The sequence below is a fragment of the Nuphar pumila genome, chromosome 9 (genome assembly GCF_984573655.1).
Source record: "Nuphar pumila chromosome 9, dmNupPumi1.hap1.1, whole genome shotgun sequence".
Classification (NCBI taxonomy): domain Eukaryota; kingdom Viridiplantae; phylum Streptophyta; class Magnoliopsida; order Nymphaeales; family Nymphaeaceae; genus Nuphar; species Nuphar pumila.
Genome location: NC_143257.1, coordinates 116715547 through 116743311, shown reverse-complemented (window position 1 = coordinate 116743311; position 27765 = coordinate 116715547). Strand labels below are relative to the sequence as shown.

Here is a 27765-nt window from a genome sequence, read left to right as displayed (position 1 = left end):
TAAAATACCACATTGTTGAACATACATCATATAAAAAACAATATGGTGCCCACTTTACAATTTTAAAGTGCATGAAATTTGTGAGTAGGATATAAACAATTCAGGACATGCAGAATCCCATGCTGGATGAAAGACAAGACTTCAAAGAAAGCATGCCGGAACTCGGCCAGTCAAAACAGCTAATGCTGGCACTCAAACAAAATGGTCGATTAGTGACTTCCTCATCTCATCCACAATGGCACTTGGTTGTGCTTCCCTCAACTTGAAGACACTTTCAATGACAGATAGCTCAGTTGCAGTGGTGTCTGAGCCGCAGAAGGCGGTCCAGTCATTAACAGTCATACCGGCAGCAACAACCTCACAACCCCTGTTCACGGTCCCAGCAACTAAAGGCACCTGAAGAAGTGTGGACAGCTCCTCAAGGTCTTCAATTGATGTATGAGGATGAACCTGTAATCGAGTGATTCTTGTTAATTTCTAAATTAGATGCAGTAAAATACCGCAAACAATTTTCAACTAGCATCATGTGAAGGGAATAAAAAGTGATTCTTACCAAGCCACCCCTGTTGGAGAACACACAATAGCTCCCCACAAGAATGTTTCCAGCGATGGTCTGTCTGAACACTTCAACACCAAGGACATCTGAAATCAATTCCTCTGTTTCCTGAAAAAGGTTAAGAATTGCATGAATACAAGCAGATTGAATTCTCCCTTGCCATTGTATACAAGGGGTGTTAACTTGAAGTTTATTTCTATTTTCTTCCAAAAATTGAAAGCCTTGGCTGATGAAAATTTTATGTAACTATTTGCTATGTGGTAATATAAACGAAGTGTTTCATGGTGTGAACGGAATGCAACTTAGGTTCCTTGTGCATTTAACATGCTTAAATGCACCCACTGCCACATGAAGCTACTATGACCTGATGTAATACAGTTCTCAGCATGTATGACGCTCTTCTAGGTCATACCGACCAAGTTGACTCTCCAATTTTCAGGTTCTATGGTTCTGAAATTCTTTATTATTTCTTCATTAGCTTCCCATGTTAACAGATTCATGTATATCATGAATGGCTTGTTGATAAAACAGATAAAACCTTATATATCCGATAAACCACTATGTTGTTCTAGCTTCTAACCCAAAAATGTTGGACTCAATCAACGCTATATCCTTTACTTTGTCTGTAGACTTTTGTGATCGTGATGCTTAATTTTATAGTTACTTTTTTCATGTCTGTGTGTGCACGTATGTGTGAGAACACATCATAGGTCTATGAAATCCTAATGTTTAAGCATGCAGCAATTCTGTCCCGTACAGGGCCCATGTTATACTGATATAGGTGAGTATGGGGACTAGTAATAGTTTGGAAGGAACAGGTGATTCCATTCAGAACCTTTCACAAAAGAAGCATATCATTATCATGTGAAAAGCAGATGGTTCCTTCTTCCAAGGACCCATATGTGCAACAAAAGATAGCTCAGGACCAACTTGCACTAAAACCTAGTTGCATTAATTGGATATGAAACAGTGTTTACTCAAAATCAGGCTGAAATGTCAGCAACAGGCACATACTTCAAACTTGAAAAATAACTTTTCATGATGATGCAAAAAGAATTCCTATAATACAAAATTACAAACATATGCACATTCAAAAGGTCTGCTAAAAAAATGCACAAAAAGATCATTACTTAAATTCTAAAGCTCATACCAAAAATCAAAGTTGTAACGTAAGGAGGTACAGATCTTTTTGAATTTCATGTATTTAATAACACCAAAAATAGTGGCCTACAGTAAATTACAAACTAGACATAATTTTACTTAAGAAGCTATGAAAATATAGGAAAATAAGAATTGTCTGAAAAATAACAAAACCTCAATTTTATATGCTTAGACATGCTTTTAATGTGTTAAAGTGTGTAATCATAATATGGAATCCAATATAATGGCAAGTAACATGTCAAAAACACACAATTTCGAAAAGAAAAAAGGAAAAAAATGCTTGTAAACATGATCTAAAAAAATAGGTACAATACCACTTCCTTATGGTGTTAGCAGCAATATGTATATAGATGACCCCCTGTGTGGTTGGCCACTATGATTCTACGGGAAGGCAGAGGGAATGAATTCACATTCCCCTTCGTAATAGTATGTTGAAGCCTGTGTGTGTGATGGATGTGTGCAAAGCATGAATACATGCACATGTAGACAAACAAAGGAGCAATCACAGAGGAGAGAGTTTAATGGAGGCTTGCTGCATCAAATGATCAAATGGCAGGATAGAGAATCCATTTGGGTGTATCTGGGAAGCATAATTCTGAATAGTGTATCAGTTGTTATATGGAATTAAATTGTAGGAGATGGCAGCAAAATAGAATATTTAGAATCCTCAAAGGCAAGGAGAATGAGCAAGAAAGTTCATAAAGGTCAAACTAGGAGAAAGCAGTGGCTACTTGGGTAATGAAAGTTTAGTTTTGAATAGCAATCCGAAAGATTCATGAGTATTCTGAAACAAAGTAGTGGGAATTGTTTTGCACAGAAAAGAAACCAAATACAAGTTTAACAGAATACATAGGCACAACAAACGTAAGAGTGGTTCTTTGAGGATTGAGTTGAGAAACATCTATTTTTTCAGATTTAGTCATGCGTTGTTGAGCATATATGTGTGTTTTCAAGGAACCAACTAAAGAGTGGCTTAGAATCCATAATTATGTAAAGGATCGTGAAGTTGAAGAATAGAGGAGGGGTTTCATCCCTGTAAGTGCAGTTTGTTTATCCAATGACATGTCTTCTCAACCCTTCACATACAAAATTTTTACACAACTCCGCCACCCATCAAACTCTGTGCACCACACACACACACACCAAAAAAAGAAGGAAAAGTAAAGTTAAAAAATGGTTGTTTACAAACAAAAGTTTATGGATTCCTTCGCAATCAAATCTAATGCATTCGACTTTATTGGTAATCAACAAATTGTACTTTCGCATTTCCATGTGAAAAGTTCGTACCTTATCCAGATCGGGATGAATAAGAGCAACATGATCATTGCAAGCTATACAATTGCCCAAAGCAGATAGCTTCTCTTCAATGCGTTGAACTACCACTTGATCAGGCAAACTGTTCTTCAAGTGATGAAGCTCTGTAAATGAAAAATAAATAAATAAATAAACAGTCAAATAAAAAAATTATAGCAAAGAAAAAAAAAAGGTTCAAGTTAAGAACATTGAGATTATGCATTGACCATGCAAATATGATGATGGGTTCGAATAAAACAGTTGAAATGTACATACGCAAAATGATGAAACTTTCAGGTCCACCAACACTAGTCTTAGAACAAAAACAAAGCAATAGTATTAGAATATAAATTTTAATCATCCATGCAATAGATCTTCTACATTGAGATACAGAACTGCTTTAAGGATTGTAACTTAGGGATGGCAGTGGGAGGAAGCACGAGAAACAACAATGGACAGACTGGCAGAATGGACAATGTTATAAAAATTAACAACGTTATCAAAAGTCTTAACATTCAGCCACGACAGATTATGATGGCACTATCCCAACTTCAAACGACTATTTTTCTTTTTTCTTTTTAAACAGCAAAAAGCTAGATCCTCAAGATGTAAGTATGAGGCAAGAAGAAAAGGGTGAATAAACAATGGCAAATTTCTGGACAGAACAAGGGGGTGGGGGGCAGGGGATACTATTACCTTCCATCCCATTGAATTAGCATCTCATTCTGGGTAGCAATCACTAACTGCTTCTCTCAAGTTGCTTTTATTTGTCAGTGGATGAGCTGCACACTCAAAGATCTCTACTCTTGGAAAATGAAAGGATTCTGATACAAGCCATACCAGACACCAGGTTGACTTAAGCCACCATGATGGTAGAACTTTCCATTCATTTTTCTCTTGAAGCCTCATGCAAGGAGAAGCCTTTATCTATCAAGCCAGAGGGTGGCAACATTCATCTCCCTAAGCCAAGCAAGCCTGGATAGGTGCCTAATCAAAGGGCGTCACGTAAAATACGCTCCCATTGTTTTCTCATCTTGATGAGAAAGATATGCAGGTAGGCTTCTTTTCCATAAAAACCCCCTCTAAAGATCCAACATTCTTCTTTTGACCTGCATAGAGACCAACCGACTGTTCAATGCTGTTGAAAACATACAAGAATGTAGTTGACAAATCTCTGCCACAGTTTCAGGCAGATTTTCTTTCTTCCACTCTAGATTTATGGTCATCTCTTGAGAACATGCATGCATTCACATTTTTTACTACCCAAATTCTGAATATAAACCCAAAACTGTAGCCATTGCAAAATACATCCATCTCCCATCTTCCCTTAGAGCCATGACTCATAAAGCAAACCACAAACTATCACTATCCAAACCCCCATAAAAGAAGCCCAAAATCCTAATTTCTCAAAAATGAAGTTAGGGCCAAAGAGTAATAAGGGTGGGATATGCCAGTTTTGTGACATTTTGAGTCTCGAAGCTTGTGTAATGAGGCAAAAAAATGATCACAACAGAAAATGGAGCAAGAACCCTTTTCTCGCTCTTTTTTTTTAGTAAAATGAACAAGAAAAATTAATTTATTACTTGAGAAGCAACACCATAACTTGTGTTTATGACTTAGGAGAATTTTCTCATGTGATTCAACTTCAAGTCAAGAAAAGAATTTTTCTAAAAGGAGACAAGTAATTAAGAAATTTTTAAACGATATTCACTTTAAGGCAAAATTGTCAAGTATACTAAAATGACAATTTCACTGAAACATAAGATTTTAAAGTTTTTGCATCTCTCAAAAAAAAATATAAGATTATCGTGGCAAACTATACCGTTCAAAGAAGTTAGTATGAGCACAGCCTTATAAACTTAATGATGCAAATGCAAACAAGTTTCGCTTCATGTATCCAAATCCATTGCCCACAAACCCATTCTTCTAAGTTACCTATGTAACCATGAACCAACTTCTTAACTGCTTCATAACTTTCAACTCTGCTAACAGTAGGCATGAAATACTTTACACATTCCCTTCCCCCTTATTGATCATTGGGATAGCATAAAAATACTAGTTTGTCCTCTGCTGCAACTATGAAATTTGTGATTTTCATAAGGAAGATCTAGGAAAAACACCACATTTACAAAATATTATTAGAAACAACTGTCGACTAACATGACAAATTAAATACTGTCACATGGATACTCCATTTTCATTCCATACTGAACCCCCTTATATACTAATCATAGTCACCAATATCACTATCGTCAATTTCTCAACAAGGTTTTTTTCAAAAATTTGTTTCGGAAAAACCTGAGGAAAATATCGGAAGTTTTAAATTTTGAAAAAATATAATTAATAATAAAAAAGATAAGAAATAATAGGTTTAACATTTTTCTTACAAAAATATAGAGAAAGAATTAGAAAAGTTTTTCAAATATAAAAGAAACAAAAAAAGATACTTAAAACATATAAAAAAGATGTTTTTTTTAAATCTCAGGAATATATCGCAATATTTTCAGCTATGTTGATATTTTGAAAATCTCGGAAAATATCGTCTGATCTTAAAATACAGATAATATCGCGATATTTTCAAAACATCGGCGATATCAGTGACTATGATACTAATCATATTGGAAAACCTCCTAAAAATGGATGTGCCCCTGAAAGTACAGTGGAGTGTTCGTGTGACAGATTAACAATTAATTATATAAAACTTTCAAATACAAAGGGGACAAGAAAATCCTGACATGTTTATAGAAGTTAGAGAATCTTTTAAAATTTAAAACTATGAGAATGCATCAGAGCATAAAATCTAGTTTCAACCTAAGATCTTGCAAACATAATAAACTCATATGTGGAGGATGGCAGTTCTAATTCAATTCACAGACTCAATAGTTGAAAGCTGATGTTTGCAACTTCAGAACAAGGTTTCACTATTCAAAGATTTTTATACTGACTTGACTAGGCCTGAGTACTAGATTGCCCATCTACATGGGCCTAGGCCATGAGCCTGAAACTGATAAGACCCAGCCTCCAGCCCAAGCCTATGACACAAGGACACTTCACTTAGCATGTGTATCCCGTGTCGACAAGATACGACACTGACATACCAAGATACTTCATGGATACAGTCAAACCAGTGTCAAACAATGCAGCATTGGGTCATTAACTTTATCTATTTCCTTTCGTAATCATGATTACTTATTTTTTAATTCACTTGCATTCTTTTTGTTTTTATTCGTCATCAATTTCATTACACATTTCCACTTAGTTTTATGATTTGATGTATATGTGTGGGTGTGTATGTGTGCGGCCATGTCCCCATGTCCTAATTTTTTAGAACTACCATGTCATACCAAGCAAATCTGCATTGTGTTTGGTTCCACATCTGTATCCATGTGACATAGGCCCAAGCCCGACAAAAACTAGGTTGGAGCATTCAAACTCCAAGGGGCCCAACCCAATGCTCACCCCTTTAAAGGAGATAACTTCAACAAAAATGAAACTGGGGCATAATAAATAAATGCTCGGAAGAAATTCTTGTAGCTTGCATTCATGCCCTAATGTATGTTTATGACCACATATATAATGAGATCTCCAAGAGTCAAAGAAAATGCCTACTAGGGCAAGAACACAACACAGCCCACAAAGGGGAGGCTCTCAAAAGGCACAAAGGCTCACTCACAATATAAAATAAATTATTTTATTGACATAAAATGCATAACACATGCATGAAGGAATAGGGACCAAAAGTCCCATATATACATGATAGAAAGAGAGGAGAGAGACCTACTAGCAGTTGGGAGCTCCCAACTGCTAGCTAGTCAAAAAGACCAAAGTGCCCATGGCCAAATAAAAAACAAAAAATACAAAACAAATCCTAAATACAATCTATAAAAATAAATAAACAAATATATATAAATAAATAGTACATATATATGCAATCAAATACATATATATGTGTAGGTGTATTTATATATATGTACACATGTACATAACCATACATCTCTTAACACAAGTTTGAACGCCTTCACATGATTTATCCATCAAAAAATTGTATAAAAGCAACTTTACACACACACACACACTCACAAACATGCTCACATGGTAACTTATAAAAAATCAGAGTTACCAGTCAGGGAAGCAGGAGCGGGAAGCGGGAAGCGAGGCACTTCCAAAATTTTAGGAAGCGGAAAGCACAGGACAACTTAGAAGTGAACCAGGAATCGTCTCGAAAGCGAACCGGAAGCGCCATAGGAAGCGAGGGGGAAGCGAAAAAAGAGAAAAAAGTAAGAAAAAAAAAACACAAAAAGATTAAAAAAATAAGGGGAAGCACGCTTCCCAATTTTTTTGGCGCTTCCCAACATGTTTCAGAAGCGCCATGTTTTGTGCTTCCAAAACGGGCTTCGGGGAAGTGCGCTTCCCTATATTGCATGGCGCTTCCGGTAACTCTGCAAAAAAATAGCCCAACTTTTCAGTAATTACATTTAAGTGCCTGAGTTTTTATTTTGTCACAAAGATACCTTGTCCTAGAATCTAATAGTTGACTATGGTTTGGTCAAATAAAATGACTAAAATGTTACAGAACATTAGATGAGTTCCTTTCTCACTTTATGGTGAATCATAATTTTATACCTTAGGCAGGCACCTGAAATATGCTAAGAACATCAGGCAGTTAAAATTTTAGACAAATGATAAGTGACAGTGCAGCAGTCATTCATATTACACAGATATGTAAATACCTACACCTGTGTGTGCGCGTACAAATATATTCATGTATAATATATACAGAACCTGGCACGTATGTAGAAACATATGTAGAAAAAAATCTCTGTAAAGAAAGAATATACAATGAACAATGGCAAACAATTAAGTTAGGATGACATGACAACTAATAAACTGTACATAAAAGATAATCAGTATTGTAACTAAGACAAAACAACTTGCTAACCAAACAGAAACTTGAAAAGAAAAATATGTTATTGAAAACAGAAATTACCCTGATCAGTGGTATTGTGAGGCAAAAGGAGTCCATTCTTGTTTCCTACAAAAGAAACAAATAACAAAGCTGAACAAAGTTAAAATGAAAGCAGATTTTCTCGCCAGTATCCAAAAAGATCTTATTCAAAATTTGACATACCAGCACATAGTCGACCAACTATTCTGGTTCCAGCAATTGATGTTTTGATAACAGGAATAGCATCTGCAAGCTCTGCTTCAAATGTGCTACACAAGAGATGGAGAGTCATCAACAGTTCCCCACATTTATCAGAATCAAGTAAGCTAAAGACAAGAAAGAAAAAATGTTTGCAACGAAATATGCATCATAATCATTAATGGCTTCAAAAAGTTAACCTGTAAAAGTTTTCAGATCCTCCAATAGCCACCAAACAGTATGCATTTGTTAACTTTGAAAACACGCCAACTTCACAAGAATTTTCAAATTGGAGCCCTATACATAAGTAACAATAGAAACTGTTATCCTCAACTTTGTATGCACAGCAAAAGATCAGTATATGATATCATTGCTGAACTATATGCTTCCAATTAAACCAAAATTAAACAGAAAACTTGAAAATATTAACAACTAAACTAATGCAATCCTTTTTTCTGTTTACAGAAGATATGCGTCAAGCTTCCTTCATGAAAAAAGCAAAATATTTTTAATAATAGCAGGAAGTATATATATATATATATCAATAGATTTACTAAGAACATGACACTTATTTGGCAGTCATATAACACAGAAACAGATCCTTCTTCAAAATAATAACAGTAAATTTAAAAATCACTAGAGTCAAGGAACCATTAAAGCTCCAAGAAGGATTAGGGAGTGAAAAAGTACAACTAACAAAATGAAATAAAAGCACAAGTAAGAAATGTGATGTAAAACACAAGCAGTATTTGCTATCAAATACAAACTATTTCCAAGACAATAAAGTGTAACCAAAGGTAAGAGTCCATCATGCAGCTCTTATTTGTGAAATTTATATAACCCAATTGGAATATTATGTTTGTTACATAGTTTACAATGAACATGCCAACAACTAAGACCGAGTTTTATTCAGCCTGTAAATTGAAGCTACATAGAACCTGCAAGGCCAAAATCCACTTGTAATAACCATGCGGACTCATTTCACAAGCATTAGGACTGTCACCGAGATGGATAAAGATCTGGCCTGCTCCAGAGCAGGTTCTTTCTGAAGCTGGTAACTAGGTTATCCGAATAGAAAGCAGATTAGAGATGGACTGAACAAACTAAAGTTCAATCCTAATATAGATCCGGATCTGCTCCATCACCTGACATACCTGGTAGGTGGGAACCATAGCCCAGGCAATTATGATGATAAAACAAGCCTTAATCAGTGCACAACCGACTAACAAGCTCTTTCATTTCCCATTCCTTAACATAATATGCATATAATATACTACACTACACATGGTATAGCAAAACCAGATTCAAGCATTCAACTAACCAGTTAACCTGATCCAAACCAAAAGTACAAGCTCAAGTTGAATTAGGGCACAGGGAACGTTGTAGTCAAAGATATGCCAGCTTAACCCCTAATTAGATAACTAGGTTATCTACAGATTAAATGGATTATCATCCAAACAGAAAATCCAGGTTTTCATAGTTTACAGAAACCAGCTCAGAAAACCAGGTTTTTCAAGGCATCATCCAAACAGGTCCTACGAAACAGATACCTAGTTGAATACAGGCTTAGGTGACCTAGTCAAGGCCTCCCTAGCTGTATTTCCTAGGAAACATTGACTGCTCCTTTTCCCCGCAATATTTGACCTAAAGTTGAAACCACAACTTTCATCAAACCTTTGAAGTTTGAACTGATGTTCATATGAGCTCTCCATCTCTGTGTGCTTGTGCCCTCATTCTATATTGATTCTGTCCTTCTCTTTTCCATTCTTGATTAAAAGTCTGCCATACTATTTTTAAATACTTAAAAACTTTCTTAACATTTTCAGTATAGTTATTAATTATTAGTTTCCCCACTTGGATTTCTATGCATCACCAAGATCTTTTGGATACATATTACTCAACACAACCTAAATCGGAACCCTTGACAACCCTTCCTAGCAATAGCATAGATCATAAAGAAACTAACAATTAACTCTTATCCGTTCTTCTTGCAACCACTTCAGATAGCCAAGAGATGTTAGCCTTGTCTGATGCAAGTACTCCATAACCTTCTCAATATTGAGCCCTTGCACCTGTCACTCATTATCCCTTAATAGACCACTTCACAAATATACTTGATAGCAGAAAAATGGCTGCACATTTCCTAAGCCCATAAAATGATGAAAACCTCAAGCAAAGAAGCGGAGGCACTGGAACTAAGTTGTGAAGTGTTAAATTATGTATATATAAATATATATATACATATACTTATATATATATATATACATTAGTATATATAAGTATATATACATAATTATATTTTCTTTTTCTGTTTTGTATAAACCAAAAACCCGATAGGGGTATTTTGGTAATTCCCAAATGTACCTTTTTCTTTTTTACCTTCTTCTCTTTTTCCCTTTTTCTTTTTCCTTTTTATTTTTTGTCTTTTTGCTTTTTGGAATCATAAAGGGGCCCCACCCATCTAGTCGTTGGGGCCCCAACAGTCATATTTATGACCGTTGGGGCTCCCAACGACTAGAAGGGAGCCCCCTTTATGGGTCCTCTTTAGTGCTTCCCTCCTCTATATAAAGAGGAGGTTCCCCCTTGTAAATGTATGGGTTTTTACACCCTTCTCTTCCTTTCTTCAATAAATTCAACTTATGACTTTAAGTCATTTCCTATATTTGTGAGTTCTGTGTGTGCACATTTGGTGTTTGTGTTCTTGGCTCTTGTAGTCACTCTTAAGGAGTGACTTTTTGCCCTATTGGTGCTTCCGCCTCTTTTCATTACATGGTATCAGAGCTCGGTTGGTGATTGGGCTTTTCTTTTGTCACCTTGGAAAGCGTGCTTCTCAAAGTTTTGAAGAAAGGAAGTATATTTGGTGTCGATGGAACGTGACTCTAAAGTGGAGCTTTCTTTCAAGCTAAATGGGTCCAACTATCTCATGTGGGCCTCCGCTATGGAAAATCATCTAAGAGGTAAGAAACTTTGGGGTTTTGTTATGGGGACTACTCCCGAACCCTCTCTTGTTCTTACCAAAATTGAAAATGAAGTTGAAAAGGCTTTAGATGGCGATGAGCGCATCAAAGCCATTAATGAACATCAATCCAAAATCGAGGATTGGGAAAGTAACCATGCCAAAATCTTGGCATGGTTTATGAACAATGTAGATCTTAAAAATTGTGCCAATATTGCCAAGTTTAGAAGAGCCAATGAGGCTTGGTTTTTCCTTAAGGGTATGTATACGCAAAAGGATCTTGCTCGGCAATTCTTTTGTCAAGAAAAAATTCGTTCCACCAAACAAATGGATATGAGTGTCCGGGACTATTTTAGCTTTCTAACCCCTCTTTGGGATGAGCTTGCCCTTCTTGAGCCCAAATGGGTTGCTCCACAAGACATTGAACTAAGAAGGGAACAAATTGAAAAGGAGTACTTTTTTCAATTCCTTCATGGACTTCGCCCGGAATTTGAACAAGTGAGGGCATCTCTTCTTCATAGAAGCAAAGCCCTACCTATTGAAGATGCTCTTGCCGAGGTATGTCAAGAAGAAACTAGACTTGGCTTGAGCATTAGGAATGATGAGGTTTTGGCCGTTAATAGGCCCGGATCAAATGTTAAAGCATATAGACCTCCCCACTTTAACAAAAATATCAATGGGCCTAGAAAGAGAATCATATGCCACTATTGTAATGAACCGGGACACATTAGACCGGTTTGTCCTAAGCTTAAAGGAAAGGTTGCCGCGGTTGGAGAAAATTCTCCATAGAAGAAAGAAAGTACCAAAGAAGGAGATATCAAAGAAACTCTTAATCATATCTCCGAAGTTCTCCAACACCTTCTCAAGTCTTCTCCTTCAACATCCGAAGCCGCCATCGCCTACTCTTCATCACCTCCAGGTATGTGGATACTAGACTCTGGTGCCTCTTTCCATATGACACCTCATAAAACCTCCCTTTCCAATGTTTTTTCCGAACCCATGTCCTCCTATGTCTCAACGGCCGATGGAACGTCTTTAAAAATTGAAAGTATTGGAACACTTGACTTCAAAAATTCTCAAAACTTTTTTGTTCCTAAAGTAAGAGTTGTTCCAAAAATTAATTTAAATCTTTTTTCCGTTTCCCAAATCACCGACCATGGATGCCAAGTCTCTTTCTCACCTAAAGATTGCATCGTGCAGGATCTCCAGTCAGGGAAGCTGATTGGGCAAGGCCATAGAAGGGGTGATCTCTATTTTATGGACTTTTTGACGCTTCCATCTAAGTCATCTTGCAATCTTGTTAAAGACAAAAGTATTGGAATTTGGCATGAGAGACTTGGTCATCCAAATTTTGTAAAAATGTCTCTTTTCTCTTTTTTGAACAGTACTTGTAAAGACAATCACATGACTTGTAAAGATTGCATTTTTGGGAAATCTAAAGCTACTCCGTTTCCTCAAAGAAGTTATTTTGCCACTCGGCCATTTGAACTTGTTCATTCCGATGTGTGGGGACCTTCCCCAATTTTATCTAAAGGAGGTTTTTCGTATTATGTGGTCTTTATTGATGACTTCACTAGATTTACGTGGATATACTTCTTAAGTCGCAAATCTGAAGTCTTCTCGTTCTTTAAAGAATTTCATGCAATGGTTAAAAATCAATTTTTGGGAAATCTATCTATTCTTAGGTCCGATTCGGGAGGTGAATATATGTCTAATGATTTTCAAAATTACTTAAAAGAAAATGGAATTTATCATCAACGTTCTTGTCCCAACACTCCGCAACAAAATGGTCTTGCGGAAAGAAAGCATAGGCACATAATAGAAACTACAAGAACATTATTGATTTCAAAAAATATCCCAAAATCCTTTTGGGCCGAAGCGGTTCTAACCTCAACATATCTCATCAATAGAAGCCCTTCATCCTCTTTGAAAAATCTTTCTCCATTTGAAAAACTTTACAATATGTCTCCCGATTATAAAAGATTAAGAATTTTTGGATGTAAATGCTTTGTTTTAACTCGCAAAAATGATAAACTTTCTCCTAGGGCTATTGAATGTATTTTTTTGGGATATGGCAAAAAACAAAAAGGATATCGATGTTTTGACATCCTTAAAAATAAACTTTATATCTCAAAAGCTGTCACATTCCTCGAAGAAGAAAATGGTTTTTCGCATCAACCAAATGAAAATATTGACTATTCTTTTTTATTTGACTTGTTACCTCAAGAAAACATCATAGACGATCATATTGATCTTAATGAACCTCTTAATGAAGATCTTGTTGAACATCCAAATAATGATCAAAACTTAGAAGAAAATGCTTCAAGACAAATACAAGTCTACTCTAGAAGGAATGAAAGAAATCCTCCATGTGCCCTTGAAAGATTTTCTCAAAATGAGTCGATAGAAGAAACCTCTCAAAGAAGATCAAATCGCATTCCTAAAATTCCAAATAGATTTGTTTCTTATGACTCTTTTTCTCCTAATTATCGAGCATGTCTTCTTGCTCTTCACTCCTTTAATGAACCATCACATTACAATGATGCTAAACAATATGATCATTGGAATGAAGCTATGGAGCTTGAACTTAATGCCCTTAAAAAGGCACAAACTTGGGAAATCATTGATCCTCCCAATGACAAGAAACCCATTGGATGTAGATGGGTGTTTAAAGTAAAAACTAAGAGTGATGGTTCATTAGAAAGATATAAGGCTAGGTTGGTAGCCAAAGGTTACGCCCAAGAGTATGGGGTAGACTATGATGAAACTTTTGCCCCAGTTGCTCGAATGACTAGTGTTCGAGCCCTTATTGCTATAGCTTCTGTTAAAAAATGACCCATCTTTCAACTTGATGTTAAAAATGCTTTCTTGAATGGTAATTTAAATGAAGAAGTTTATATGGAACCACCTCCAGGTATGAATTTAAATGGAAAAGTTTTAAAATTAAAAAAGGCTTTATATGGACTTAAGCAAGCTCCTAAAGCTTGGTATGACAGGTTTAGTAATGTATTAATCAATTTAGATTTTTCTTCTTGTTATACTGACACTGCTCTTTTTGTCAAAAGGACAGGTGACTCCATTATTATGCTTCTGTTGTATGTTGATGATATGATCATCACTGGGAATGACAAAAAGAGAGTAAATGATGTTAAGTCTATGTTAAAAGATACTTTTGATATGTCTGACCTTGGTTATTTGAGATACTTTTTAGGAATTGAAGTGGCTTATTCAGCGCGTGGGTACATCTTATCTCAAATGAAGTTAGCTGCGGAAATTTGTACCAAATCAAGAATATCTGATGAAAAGAAAGTAGAGACCCCAGAAGTTATCAATGCGAAACTAAGACTTGAAGATGGTGTTCTTCTTGAAGATCCAACCCCCTACCGCCAATTAATTGGATCCCTCACCTATCTATCCATCACACGTCCAGACATAGCTCATGCGGTTCATGCAGCGAGCCAATTTCAGCACGCTCTTACTACGGTTCATATGGCGGTCGTAATGAGAATTGTGCGATATATCAAAAATATCATCTCCAAGGGACTCTTCTTATCCTCTTCCTCATCTCTTGAATTGACTGATTTTACTGATGTTGACTGGGGAGGAAATCTCAATGATCGGATCTCAATTACGGGTCTTTGCATTTTTCTAGGTGAATCTCTCATTTCGTGGAGATGCAAGAAGCAGCAGAAGGTCTCCTTATCATCTACTGAAGCTGAATATCGAGCTATGGCGATGACAACTATGGAGATTGTGTGGCTCAGAAGTCTTCTTGGTGACATGGGCGTTCACATTTCCACTCCCACCAAGCTCTGTTGTGATAACAAGAGTGCGATATACATTGCCAGCAATCACACCTTTCATGAGCGGACCAAGCATATCGAAATGGATTGCCATTATGTTCGAGACGAATATCTCAAAGGGACCATCACATTGCCATATGTCACTTCAGAGTATCAACTAGCTGACTTCTTCACCAAGGCGCTCCCAACTCCACGATTCATGTTTCTTCTTGGCAAACTTTCGGTCTTCTCCCCGTAAAGTTTGAGGGGGCATGTTAAATTATGTATATATAAATATATATATACATATACTATATATATATATATATATATATATATATATATATATATATATATACATTAGTATATATATAAGTATATATACGTATATATGTATATATACATAATTATATTTTCTTTTTCTGTTTTGTATAAACCAAAAACCCGATAGGGGTATTTTGGTAATTCCCAAATGTACCTTTTTCTCTTTTTCTTTTTCCTTTTTATTTTTTGTCTTTTTGCTTTTTGGAATCATAAAGGGGCCCCACCCATCTAGTCGTTGGGGCCCCAACAGTCATATTTATGACCGTTGGGGCTCCCAACGACTAGAAGGGAGCCCCCTTTATGGGTCCTCTTTAGTGCTTCCCTCCTCTATATAAAGAGGAGGTTCCCCCTTGTAAATGTATGGGTTTTTACACCCTTCTCTTCCTTTCTTCAATAAATCCAACTTATGACTTTAAGTCATTTCCTATATTTGTGAGTTTTGTGTGTGCACATTTGGTGTTTGTGTTCTTGGCTCTTGTAGTCACTCTTAAGGAGTGACTTTTTGCCCTATTGGTGCTTCCGCCTCTTTTCATTACAGTGAAGCACATCAAGGCTAATGAGTGAGAGGTCATGAAGAGGCCGAGACAGCTTAAAGCCTTAAGGACATGGGCCACATGACGGCTATGATGCTGAAATAGGAAAACGAAATTGGGAGCAGGCAGGACGCAGTGAGAATCGTGATGGGTCATGTATGAGGCATGAAAGGAAGAAGCAAAAATAGATGGAGTGAGTGACAGTCAGCTAAAGATTAAGAAATCACTAGATCATAATTTTCAATATTAATAGTGGGAAATCATGTTCAGTGGGATCTAGCATCCCGAGTTAGATCAAGTTTGGAAAGCAATTGGAATGAAAATCATATCTACATGAAAAGAGTTGCACTCTCATCAGCACTGTGGGGCAAGAAGATCACAGTTCAAGGTTGTGGCTCCCAAGTGCAAGAATAACATGGGGTAGCATATATAAACTGACATTAGTTTACATGTAACAATGCTTTAGTGTGTAGTCATAAGTCGCACGATTCAACAAGAATGGAAAACCAATTCACCAAAGACTCGTAATTCAAGAGACTAGATAGCAAAAGGAGAACAGAATTTTGTTAGAAATAGCAGCAAGAAAAGCCGTCTGAAATGTCAAGATCATAGGTAACCAAATTGAGCCCTCCTTTTATAATTTCTTGCTGCCAAGCGTGGAAGCAGGCTACTACATCAGCTAGACTGTCATTCTAGATCAGGGTACCAAAAAACACGACCTCCATGTGGGAATTATGTTCTCTGGGGAACCTTTGTTAAACATGACATTTAATGTTTCTGAAGAGTGTGGGAAACACATAGAAGATGATGTTTATATTTTTTGTATTCAAACTCCTGATAATCCTTGGAAAGGATACCATGATTTATTCATTCATGCCATTCGAGTAGATCCCTCCGTGGTGATTAGATCCCCTGTGTCCACTATGCAGCCAAACCTACAGTCTGAGCAAGAAGAGACTCAGCCATGATGGTGTTTACTGCACTCAAAACACCACCTCCAAATGGGAATCATGTTCTCTGCAAAATCTTTGTTAAACATGACATTCAATGTTTCTGAAGAGTGTGGGAAACACATGGGAGACGATGTTCATATTTTTTTGTATTCAAACTCTTGATAATCCTTGGAAAGGATACAATGACTTATTCATCCATGCCATTTCAGTAGACCCCTCCGTGGAGATCATTAGATCGCATGTGCCCACTATGCAACCAAATCTACAGTCTAAGCAAGAAGAGACTCAGCCATGATGGTGTTTACTGCACTCAAAACCAACTGGTAATCAAAATATTTGTCTTTTCACCAGCTACAATTGCTGAACTTGTCATTGTATTGACCAAACATTAGAATGTTCACATAATAAAACGTCAACCCTTCTAAAGTAAGAAATCTTTTATAGAAAGCAGGCTTGAAATGTTAAGGATTTTACAGAAGTTGGGTTTGAAAGGTTGGATAAGAAAAAGGTGATGATGTACTTGATGTGGTTGTTGAGTTTGATGAACCGGACAAGGAGGTCATGGTCATTTGATTCCATGAACAACTGTTTTAAGTTTAACATAAGAATAGAAGACAGAAAAGAAGAAAAATGTATGCAAGCCCAAATCTAGCATGAGTTGTCCCTTCCTAACTTGATATGGCATGTATAACAGTGTAAGAGACTTGACAGAGTTAAACATGTGAAACCAAGATGGTTCTTTCCCTTGTATTAAGGAAAACTTGATAAGCTTGATTTTATAACCTCATACTTGCATCAAGGTGCAGATCAAGTTCCCATTGGAAAACATGCTGGTGTACCACAAACTTTTGCAACAAATCATCAAACTGCCATAAATACTGTCCTTATTCCTATTATTGAGAAATATTTAACCTGCATTGCTAAATATACCCAAGAGAATAACTGCTGCTTCTAATATTGTTATGGTGGTTCTTACTTTTCTCCCTATTGTGATCATGGAATTCATATAGCATTACAGACGTGTCTAGTCCGTGTATTGGGCACAAGGTATGCATTTTGGCGTCCATCTTCTCCTTCATGAAATGGATGAGATCATAAGTCAGTACAGGCAATGAATATCATTTTGTCCTGGAGATAGGTGTTGAGTAATCCTCACAAGAAGAAGAGCATGCCCACTAACATAAAGATAACAATTTGATAATGTGTCTTTCACCCAGTGAACTCATGAAATCTAATTTACCATGCCCCACATATTCAATTGGCATCAATAAAACTCTCAATCTTTCTGCAACCCCTAGGCATCATATATGGAAGATTAACCAATTACCTCTAGGGTGTGTTTGATTACCTCGGATCTAAGATCCAAGGTTTTCTAACAAGAGATACTCGGATCTCAAAACCGAGGTTTTGAGATCCACCGTTTGTAAGGAGGTTGGATCAAAGCATGGGCCCCACACTTCGAACCACTAAACCTCGGTTCTCTTCAGAGATTCGAGGTAATCAAATGCACCTCTACTATGCTCAATATTCCATTATCCCTAAATTTTCATATTATAAAACACAATTACCAATTCTCTATTTTGGGTTGTGACGTGTAACCCAAGGTTATCAATATCGTGTCGTATTGTACGATATGGTATGATACGTATCATTAATTTTGGAGTTTATGATATGATATACACTCGTATCACCCGTATCGGGTGTATCATACAATACACCCCTGTATCGTGTTGTATCATACAATACAGGGTGTATCGTATGATACACCTTTGGCGCATTTTAAAAAGGCCAAAATTTATTTTTTTCATTTTGAGTTTTAAATACCTTTTGAGGGCCAACTTCTCCATTTGTCTAGAGGCCATTAGAAGTGCATTTCCACCATTTTTTCACCCAAAGAAGTGGGTTAAGTTAAAAAAATTGCATTTCCACCATTTTTTCCACTCAAGAAAATAGGCTAAGGTAATAAATCTTTATTATGAGTAAAATTATAAAGCTACTCACCAAAAAAATTTGCCTTGAGGGACGCTGCCTATAACCCCCCATTAACTTACCGTGAAGTTGGATCCGCAAAAATTAAAGATTTATAACGAGGTATAAATCATGCTTAACGATCATCGAATAAAGATAGCATCAAATGATCCGGCATGACAATGGGGCACTCAAATAATGAATGAAAACCGATTGAAAATCGAATGCAACTAGTGTTGTTAAAAACGTGCCTCAAGGCCCAAAAGGCATGCCTTGCCTCAAGGTGTAGTCCTTTGTGCCTTGAGCGCACTTAAATAGCACACCTTACCCATGGCGCACACCTCATGTGCTATGAGGCATCTGTAATGAAGTGCCAAATGAAAAGAGCAACGTCTCCAAGTGAAAGCACGGAAGCACGCACATACACAAGATGCCACTAAAGGGCAAAATAAACCACAAAAGTGGTCAAGCACAAAAAGAAGATAAAAAATATATCTCACTTCATAGAATGCTTCAAAAGAAGCTTAAGGAATACATGGGGCTGAGCCCCTTATTTATACACAGCAAGGGACCCAAGGAGGGGCTCCCATAGAGTCGTTGGAGCCCCTCCAACGGTCATATTTATGACCGTTGGAGGGGTCCAACGACTCTATGTGGACCCCTCTCTAATGTAAAAAAGGAAAAAGTAAAAAATACAAAAGGGAAAAAGAAAAAAAGGAAAAAGAAAGAAAGGAAAAAGCATATCAAGGATATGCGTGTACAGGTGAAATGACAGAAATACCCCTGTAGGGTTTTACAATATATATATATATTTATATATATAGATAGACACGTAGACATATATATATCATATATATGTATATGTGTCGTAATCGATATATATAGATATATATATATAAATATACATCATATTTTAACACCCCCCCTCAAACACACGGTGAAATCACCGAGAGTTTGCTAAGGAGGAAATAGAAGCGAGGCGAAGGCAAGGCTTTGGTGAAGAAGTCCGCCAACTGATATTCGGTAGGAACATATGGGAGTTGAATGGTGCCACGTAGGAACTCATCTCGAACATAATGACAGTCCATCTCAATATGCTTCGTTCGTTCGTGAAAAGTATGATTGCTAGCGATATAAATGGAGCTCTTGTTGTCACAGCATAGCTTTGAGGGAGTTGAGAATGAGACACCCATATCTTTAAGTAAGCTTCTTAACCATATAATCTCAGTTGTGGTGGTGGCCATCGCACGATATTCAGCCTCAGTAGATGAGAGAGAAACTTTACGCTGCTTTTTACACCTCCAGGAGATAAGTGACTCTCCAAGAAACACACAATAACCTGTGGTAGAAATACGATCATCGGGGTTACCCCCCCAATCAGAGTCAGTATACGCAAGTAAAGTAAGAGGTGAAGAAGAGGATAAGAATACTCCCTTAGTTATGGAATCTTTTAGATATCTGATAATCCTCATTACTGCTGCCATGTGAGTGGTGGTAGGAGCAGTCTGAAATTGGCTTGCACTATGAACTGCATGGGAAATGTCAGGCCTGGTAATAGATAAATATGTTAATGATCCAATCAATTGACGATAAGGCGTGGGATCTGCTAAAGGAGTGCCATCATTGGCTCTCATCTTGGCATTGATCACTTCTGGAGTCTCCACCCTTTTGTCATCTGTTAGCCCAGACCTAGCAATAATATCAGAGGCAAGCTTCATCTGAGATAGGACATACCCCTTGGGTGAGTATGCAACTTCAATTCCTAAGAAATACCTCAAAAAACCCAGATCAGACATATCAAAATTTTTCTTAAGAATATTTTTAATAAGATCAATACCTTTCTTATCATTACCTGTGATAATCATATCATCAACATATAATAACAAAATGGTTATGTATTCATTAGAGGATTTAACAAACAAAGCAGTATCAGTGTAACATGAGGAAAAACCATTATCAAGAACTACTTTGCTAAAGAGATCATACCACGCTTTTGGCGCTTGTTTTAATCCATAAAGAGCTTTGTTTAATTTTAGAATATTGCCTTTCCCAATTTCAAGACCCGGCGGAGGATCCATAAGAACTTCTTCACATAAAGTTCCATTTAAGAAAGCATTTTTAACATCAAGTTGGTATATAGGCCATTGTTTGATGGATGCTAAAGCAATTAAGGTTCGTACACTAGTCATTCTGGCCACGGGAGCAAAAGTTTCTTCATAATCAATCCCATATTCTTGGGCATAGCCTTTTGCTACCAAACGAGCTTTGTATCTTTCAAGAGACCCATCACTTTTAGTTTTGACTTTATATACCCATCTACACCCAATTGCCTTCTTCCCTAAAGGTTGAGGAATAATGCTCCAGGTTTGGGCCTTGTTAAGAGCCTCTAATTCGATTTTCATGGCTTCAATCCAATGTGGGTGATCTTTAGCTTCCTTGAAAGATGTAGGTTCGTGATACGAATGTATTAACATAAGACAGGCCCTATAATTTGGAGAAAAAGATTCATAGGACACAAACTTTTGTGGTGGCCTACTGGTACGAGAAGATCTCCTAGGTAGATTGTTGTTAGTAGATTCTTCTAAAGAGAAGTCTTGAGAGTATCTGTCAATAGCAGGTTGATGTTCATTTCCTATCCGTCGGGTATAAACATTTATATCATTAAGGTTTTCATTTTGGGAGGTATTGTCATGTTGTTGTATATTATAATGTGAAATTCCATCACAACTAGTATCACAAGAAATAGCCTCAGGAGACTCAAATCTAGGAGCTAAGTCAAATAGAAAAGAATAATCGATGTCTTCCTTAGATGTGTGGATATCGAAACCATTTTGTTCTTCAATAAAGTTTACATTTCTCGACACATATAATTTATTGTTTCGAATATCAAAACATCTATAGCCTTTTTGATTCTCACCATAGCCAATGAATACACATTCAATAGCTTTAGGTGACAACTTATCTTGTCCTAAACTAAGTACAAAACATTTGCATCCAAAGATTCTTAATCTATTAAAATCGGGAGTAATTTTAAATAATTTTTCAAAGGGCGAAACATTTTTCAAAGAGGAAGAGGGCATACGATTCACAAGATATGTTGCGGTAAGAAGAGCTTCGGCCCAAAAGTTTTTAGGAACACATTTAGACACAAGAAGAGTTCTTGTGGTTTCAATTAAATGCCTATGTTTCCTTTCCGCAAGACCATTTTGTTGCGGAGTTTTAGGACAAGATCTTTGGTGCAAAATTCCATTTGTTTTAAAATAATTTTGGAAGTCTTTAGACATGTATTCTCCTCCTGAGTCGGATCTAAAAATGGCTATATTGTGTTGGAATTGATTTTGAACAAGAGCGTGAAACTCTTTAAAATTAGTGAAGACATCAGATTTATTCTTGATAATATAAACCCATGTGTATCTAGTAAAATCATCAATAAAAGAAACATAATAAGAGAAGCCTCCTTTGGACATAATGGGTGCCGGTCCCCATACATCGGAATGCACAAGTTCAAAAGGCCTTTTTGACACAAAATTGCTATGAGAATATGGAAGAGAGTGAATTTTCCCAAGAATACAATCATTGCATGTAAATGTATTTGTATTACAAAATTTTTCCAAAAATGGAAAAAGGTACAATTTGGAAATACTAGGGTGCCCAAGTCTCTTATGCCAAGTCTCAATATCTTTGGATTGAACATGATTACAAAATGATTTGGATGGCAAAGACAAAAAATCCATATAGTAAAGGTCCCCTCTTCTATGGCCTTGCCCAATCCGCTTCCCGGACCGGAGATCCTGCACATAGCAATGGGTTGGTGAAAAAGAGACATTACACTCAAAATCGGTGATTTGAGAGACGGAGAAAAGATTTAGATTAAGTTTTGGGATGATTCGGATTTTGGGAACAAAAAATTCTTTGTTTTGGTCATAAATTTTCTCAAGGTTTCCAATACCCTCAACATTTAAAGAAGTTCCATCGGCGGTGGATACATATGATTTAAACTTATTGAGACTTGGTTTTGACAAAAGTGATGCATTTGGAGTCATATGGAAAGAGGCACCCGAATCAAGAATCCAAGAAGACATACCTGGGAATGAAGAGATGGCGGCACCGGAAGTGGAAGGTGAGGATGATGATGTAGAGGCGTTCATCTTCATAAATTGTTGGAGAGTTTCGGTTAGATGAGCGATGGAATCCTTTATGTCACCATCCTTCTTTGAATCTTCATTGATGTTTGAAGGAGTTTCTCCCACAGAAGCTACCTTCTTCTTGAATTTAGGGCAATCGGGACGAATATGGCCCGGTTCATTACAATTATGACAAATGATTTTCCTTCCTCCACCATTGTTCTTCCAAAAATGTGGTGGTTTATATGATCTTACATTGTTGCCGGGTCTAGACACGGCATGTACTTCATCAACATCCCTTTTTAAGGCCAAACGGGTTTCTTCTTGACATAAATCGGCCAAAATATCACTTAGAGGAGTAGAGGCTCTATGAAGTAGAGATCCTCTAAGTTGTTCAAATTCGGGACGAAGCCCATGAATAAATTGAAAGAACCTCTCTTTTTCCATTTGCTCTTGTCTCATAGCAATAGCACTTCCTTCCCATTGAGGTTCGAGAAGGACAAGTTCATCCCATAAAGAGGATAGAGCACTATAGTAGTCTCTAATGCTCATATCACCTTGCTTGGTAGCTCTTACCTTTTCTTGAAGAAAAAAATGCCTAGCAAGGTCTCTTTGAGTGTACATACCTTTCATGAAAAACCATGCTTCATTAGCCTTCTTGAATTTAGCAAGATTTGCACAAATCTTCAATTCGACGTTATTCATGAACCACGCTAAGATTTTAGCATGTTCACTTTCCCAATCTTCCATTTTAGAAGAGTAATCAAGAATAGCCTTTTCTTTTTCTTCTTCATTTAAGGCCTTTTCTTCACCTCCTTCAAATTTAGTTAACTTAAGTTGTGGTTCCGGAATGGTTCCACATACATAACCCCAAAGCCTTTTACCTTTGAGATTATTCTCCATAGCGGCCGCCCACATACGATAATTGGTCCCATCCAATTTGAATGAGAGATCGATTTTTGCATCTTTGTTGGCCATTAGAAGAAAAATTTATAAGACAAGAGAGAGGAGAGGTATTACTTGTCAATGGAGGATCCAATGAAGCCTTCTTAGCCAAGGCTTTGATACCATGTAATGAAGTGCCAAATGAAAAGAGCAACGTCTCCAAGTGAAAGCACGGAAGCACGCACATACACAAGATGCCACTAAAGGGCAAAATAAACCACAAAAGTGGTCAAGCACAAAAAGAAGATAAAAAATATATCTCACTTCATAGAATGCTTCAAAAGAAGCTTAAGGAATACATGGGGCTGAGCCCCTTATTTATACACAGCAAGGGACCCAAGGAGGGGCTCCCATAGAGTCGTTGGAGCCCCTCCAACGGTCATATTTATGACCGTTGGAGGGGTCCAACGACTCTATGTGGACCCCTCTCTAATGTAAAAAAGGAAAAAGTAAAAAATACAAAAGGGAAAAAGAAAAAAAGGAAAAAGAAAGAAAGGAAAAAGCATATCAAGGATATGCGTGTACAGGTGAAATGACAGAAATACCCCTGTGGGGTTTTACAATATATATATATATATATATTTTTATATATATAGATAGACACGTAGACATATATATATCATATATATGTATATGTGTCGTAATCGATATATATAGATATATATATATATAAATATACATCATATTTTAACAGCATCCGCCTCAGGGCGAGGCATGCCTTACCTTGAGGTGTGTGCCTCATTTGATTTAGGTCAAATGGAGGTCAAAACTCCCATTTGACTCAAATTTGGGGCAAGCCCAACCCTTATTAGGGTCGGGCCCTCTCTTCTTTGTCTTTCTTGCTGCTCCATCCTCCCTCTCTCTCGTCTCTCATCTCTCATCTCTCCCTCCTCTCTCGTTGCTCCATCCTCCCTCTTTCTCATATCTCCCTCCTCTCTCATTGCTTCATTCCTCTCCCTCCTCTCTCGCTGCTCCATCCTCCCTCTCTCTCGTCTCTCATGTACACAACAGAAAAAAGGAAGAAGCAGAAGAAAGAGAAGAAGAAGGTACTTCTTCTTTCCCTCTCTCGTTGCTCCATCCTCACTCTTTCTCGTCTCTCCCTCCTCTCTCGCTGCTCCATCCTCCCTCTCTCTCGTCTCTCGTGTACACAGTAGAAAAAAGGAAAAAGCTGAAGAAAGAGAAGAAGAAGAAGGTACTTCTTCTTTCCTTCTCTCGTTGTTCACTCTTCTTCCTCTCTCTTCTTTCTCAAACACTTCATTTTTCTATAGTGTTTGGCTGACCCTTTTGATATTGTGTTTGGTGAAGATAAATGATTTTACGGCTCTAACTTAGCGGTTTTTGTGTGTTTGTTAATATTCATGCTTTCTTTTGTGTGTTTGTTAACTTTTTGGCATTTTATTGCGTATATACATGCAAAAATGTGTTGGCTGACCCTTTTGATATAGTGTTTAGTGAAGATAAATGGATTTTTGGTATTTCTTTTATTTATTTGTATTTTTAGATATTTTTCAATTTTTTTAAGTTTTCAAAAAAAAAATTGAGGCTTAAACCTCGCGTCAGTTTTTGGTGGAGCGCTACGCTACGCCTCAACGCTTTTCACAACATTGAGTGCAACTTGCCATAATATTTTTGTTTATGTAGTATGAAAGTATGAGTCTTGTGGCATGTTCTTAATTGCAAGATATTTAATATGTTGCATTGTTCTTGTAAGATAGTTGATGTTTGATGATGTCTTATGCAGCTCATAGAGACATAAATGATTCATACGTGATTTTATGGTTGTATTTTGTGCAATTCATCATTATTTCATGCGATATGATTTTTTAAAAACTTTTACTAAATTTTTATGATTTTTCTTGATTTTTTTGGATTTTTAATTTTTTTTTATTAAAAATTTACGATAAGTTAAAGATCCGATACGATACGGTGTTAGTGTTACTATTGGTCCGACCGATACGGGTAATGATACGCTACTTACAACCTTGGTATAACCTACACAACCCAACATCGTAAGCATATAGAGTTCCTTCTTAGCTTAAACAATTCTACTGAGAATAACATGTCTTTAGGCCATCTGGTAACCATAATGTACAACAGATGATTTTTCTGCAATAGTAGGTTTAGGAAAAGAACCAGACTTAACAGGAATATCCTCATTGCCAACGACCAATCATCTAATAAAAGTAGCAAATGGCATTACCCACAAGTCGCAAAGCATTCTAGAGCTCTTAGCTTGTACTAGCCAATGACCTTAAAACTAGAGATGACTGTTTCAGAACATCACATAAACAAACCCTTTGCTGCACTTTTTCACAAAAGTTCAGAAACACGACCTTGCAATCTTTTCTTCTTTTTTCAACAAGTTGTTAACAAAATAGTATATCCATAAGCTAGATCTAATTTTATGATTCACCAAGAATTTATTCGGTGGTCTACATGCACCATTTTTTGCATTAGTTGGGAAGCACCACGCCAATCTTGAACACCAAGCAGCTTGAACCAGTTGCAAAAGAGCAGGCAGATATTTACGTATTTCTATTAACTTTCAGTATTTCTATTAACTTAGCAATACAGAAAAAATCCCATAGATACACTAGCGAGTATAAGCCAACAATACTACACACGCATAGTATTTTTCTCGAGAACGAGATTAAATGAATAACATGAATGTCCTGTGAGCAAAACATCAAACTGAAACAATGCAACAACTACCTGAAAATAAGTCATCACGAACTATGCATGTAAGTAACAGAAACACATCTGAAGTTTAGAAGCATTGGGTGAAACTTCAAAGACTCTATGTGGGTTTCATACAACTGCCCTTACATTTTTTTCAGAAAAAATGAAAAAAAAAAACATGCGCCCATAGAAGAAAAACCAAATGAATCATTGACAATATTAGTTACAAATTCCAATTTAGTATGAATCGAAATCAACCAAGTTTCAAGAAATCTAGTTAAAAAAGGGCTTACTGGTAGCCATCGAGAATACTTCTAACTCCAACAAATACGAAGAACCCACAAAGACCGAAACCCCCTGTACCATGGAGCCATAAATGAATAATCCATACCACAATCAAAACAAGAAGCAATTTCAGGACAATTCTCAAAGAAAACAATTGTCATAAGATAAACAGTTTCACCAAAATAACAAAAACCCAAAAGAGGATAACAATCAAACCACGCTCTAGAAAACAAACAAAAAAATGAGAGAGAGAGAGAGATTAACAGGCGACAAGAAAAGGGTCAGCTGAGGCCCCTTTCCGGCCAGAATAACAGAGAGAGAGAGGGGTACCTTCCAATGACGGAAACTTCGTCGGGAGGATGCCGGAGAAGTCCACCACCGCCGAAGATGCCGGAGGAAGGAGAAGGATGGGTTCCTGGTGTGCAGCGAGGAGGGTTAGGCCTAGGGGGCGAAAAGGGGAGAGTCGTGGGGCAGGGGTTCCCGACCTAATACTATGAGCAACTTATCGCTTGTTTTTCAAGATAAAATGTCGATAATATATCGGCTATATATCGCCAATTTGCGAAAGTTAATATTGATGAATGATGGATATAAACTTTATAGTTAGAGCATGAAAAGATATCTATTATTTGCTTTTAAATGAAAATTACCATACTAACTTGTTTAGTGTTCTCTTTACTCAAATTCAACACCTATGAAACAAAAATCGGTTCATGGGATGAATCATTTTCTTAAAATGGTTCAGAAAATCAGATTGAACCAATTCTGAATTGTCATATTACAAGAAAATTAAAAATATATATTGAAATATATCAAAATCCAAAAAAATTAGGTGCATTTCAGCCCCTTACTATGATCCTGGTTATTGATCCCATTTCTTAATTTTGCCTTTTCTCTCTCAAAAAAAAGATCTCATTTCTTAATTAGCATTCATGGTTCACCTCATCTTTGTGAGGCTCAATCCCAAATTTTTCATAACACACCTTGAATGAATACCTACAACAGTGATAAGTAATGATACTAACACTGCTAATAAAAAATAACACTAATAATATATCATGGC

At 36.8% G+C, this 27765-nt stretch overlaps 1 protein-coding gene across 1 annotated transcript; it reads right to left on the bottom strand.

The window, feature by feature from the left end:
* On the bottom strand, window positions 1–27170 carry LOC149828998 (eukaryotic translation initiation factor 6-2-like). Its single transcript, XM_090017854.1, has 8 exons — window positions 27033–27170; window positions 26711–26774; window positions 8354–8450; window positions 8139–8224; window positions 7998–8042; window positions 3005–3135; window positions 554–664; window positions 1–450 (listed from the first exon to the last, which is right to left on the bottom strand). Exons 2-8 carry the CDS (start codon window positions 26718–26720, stop codon window positions 193–195), a joined length of 738 nt encoding a protein of 245 aa, XP_089873980.1. The 5' UTR covers window positions 26721–26774; window positions 27033–27170; the 3' UTR covers window positions 1–192.
* Between the last annotated feature and the right edge of the window lie 595 nt (window positions 27171–27765).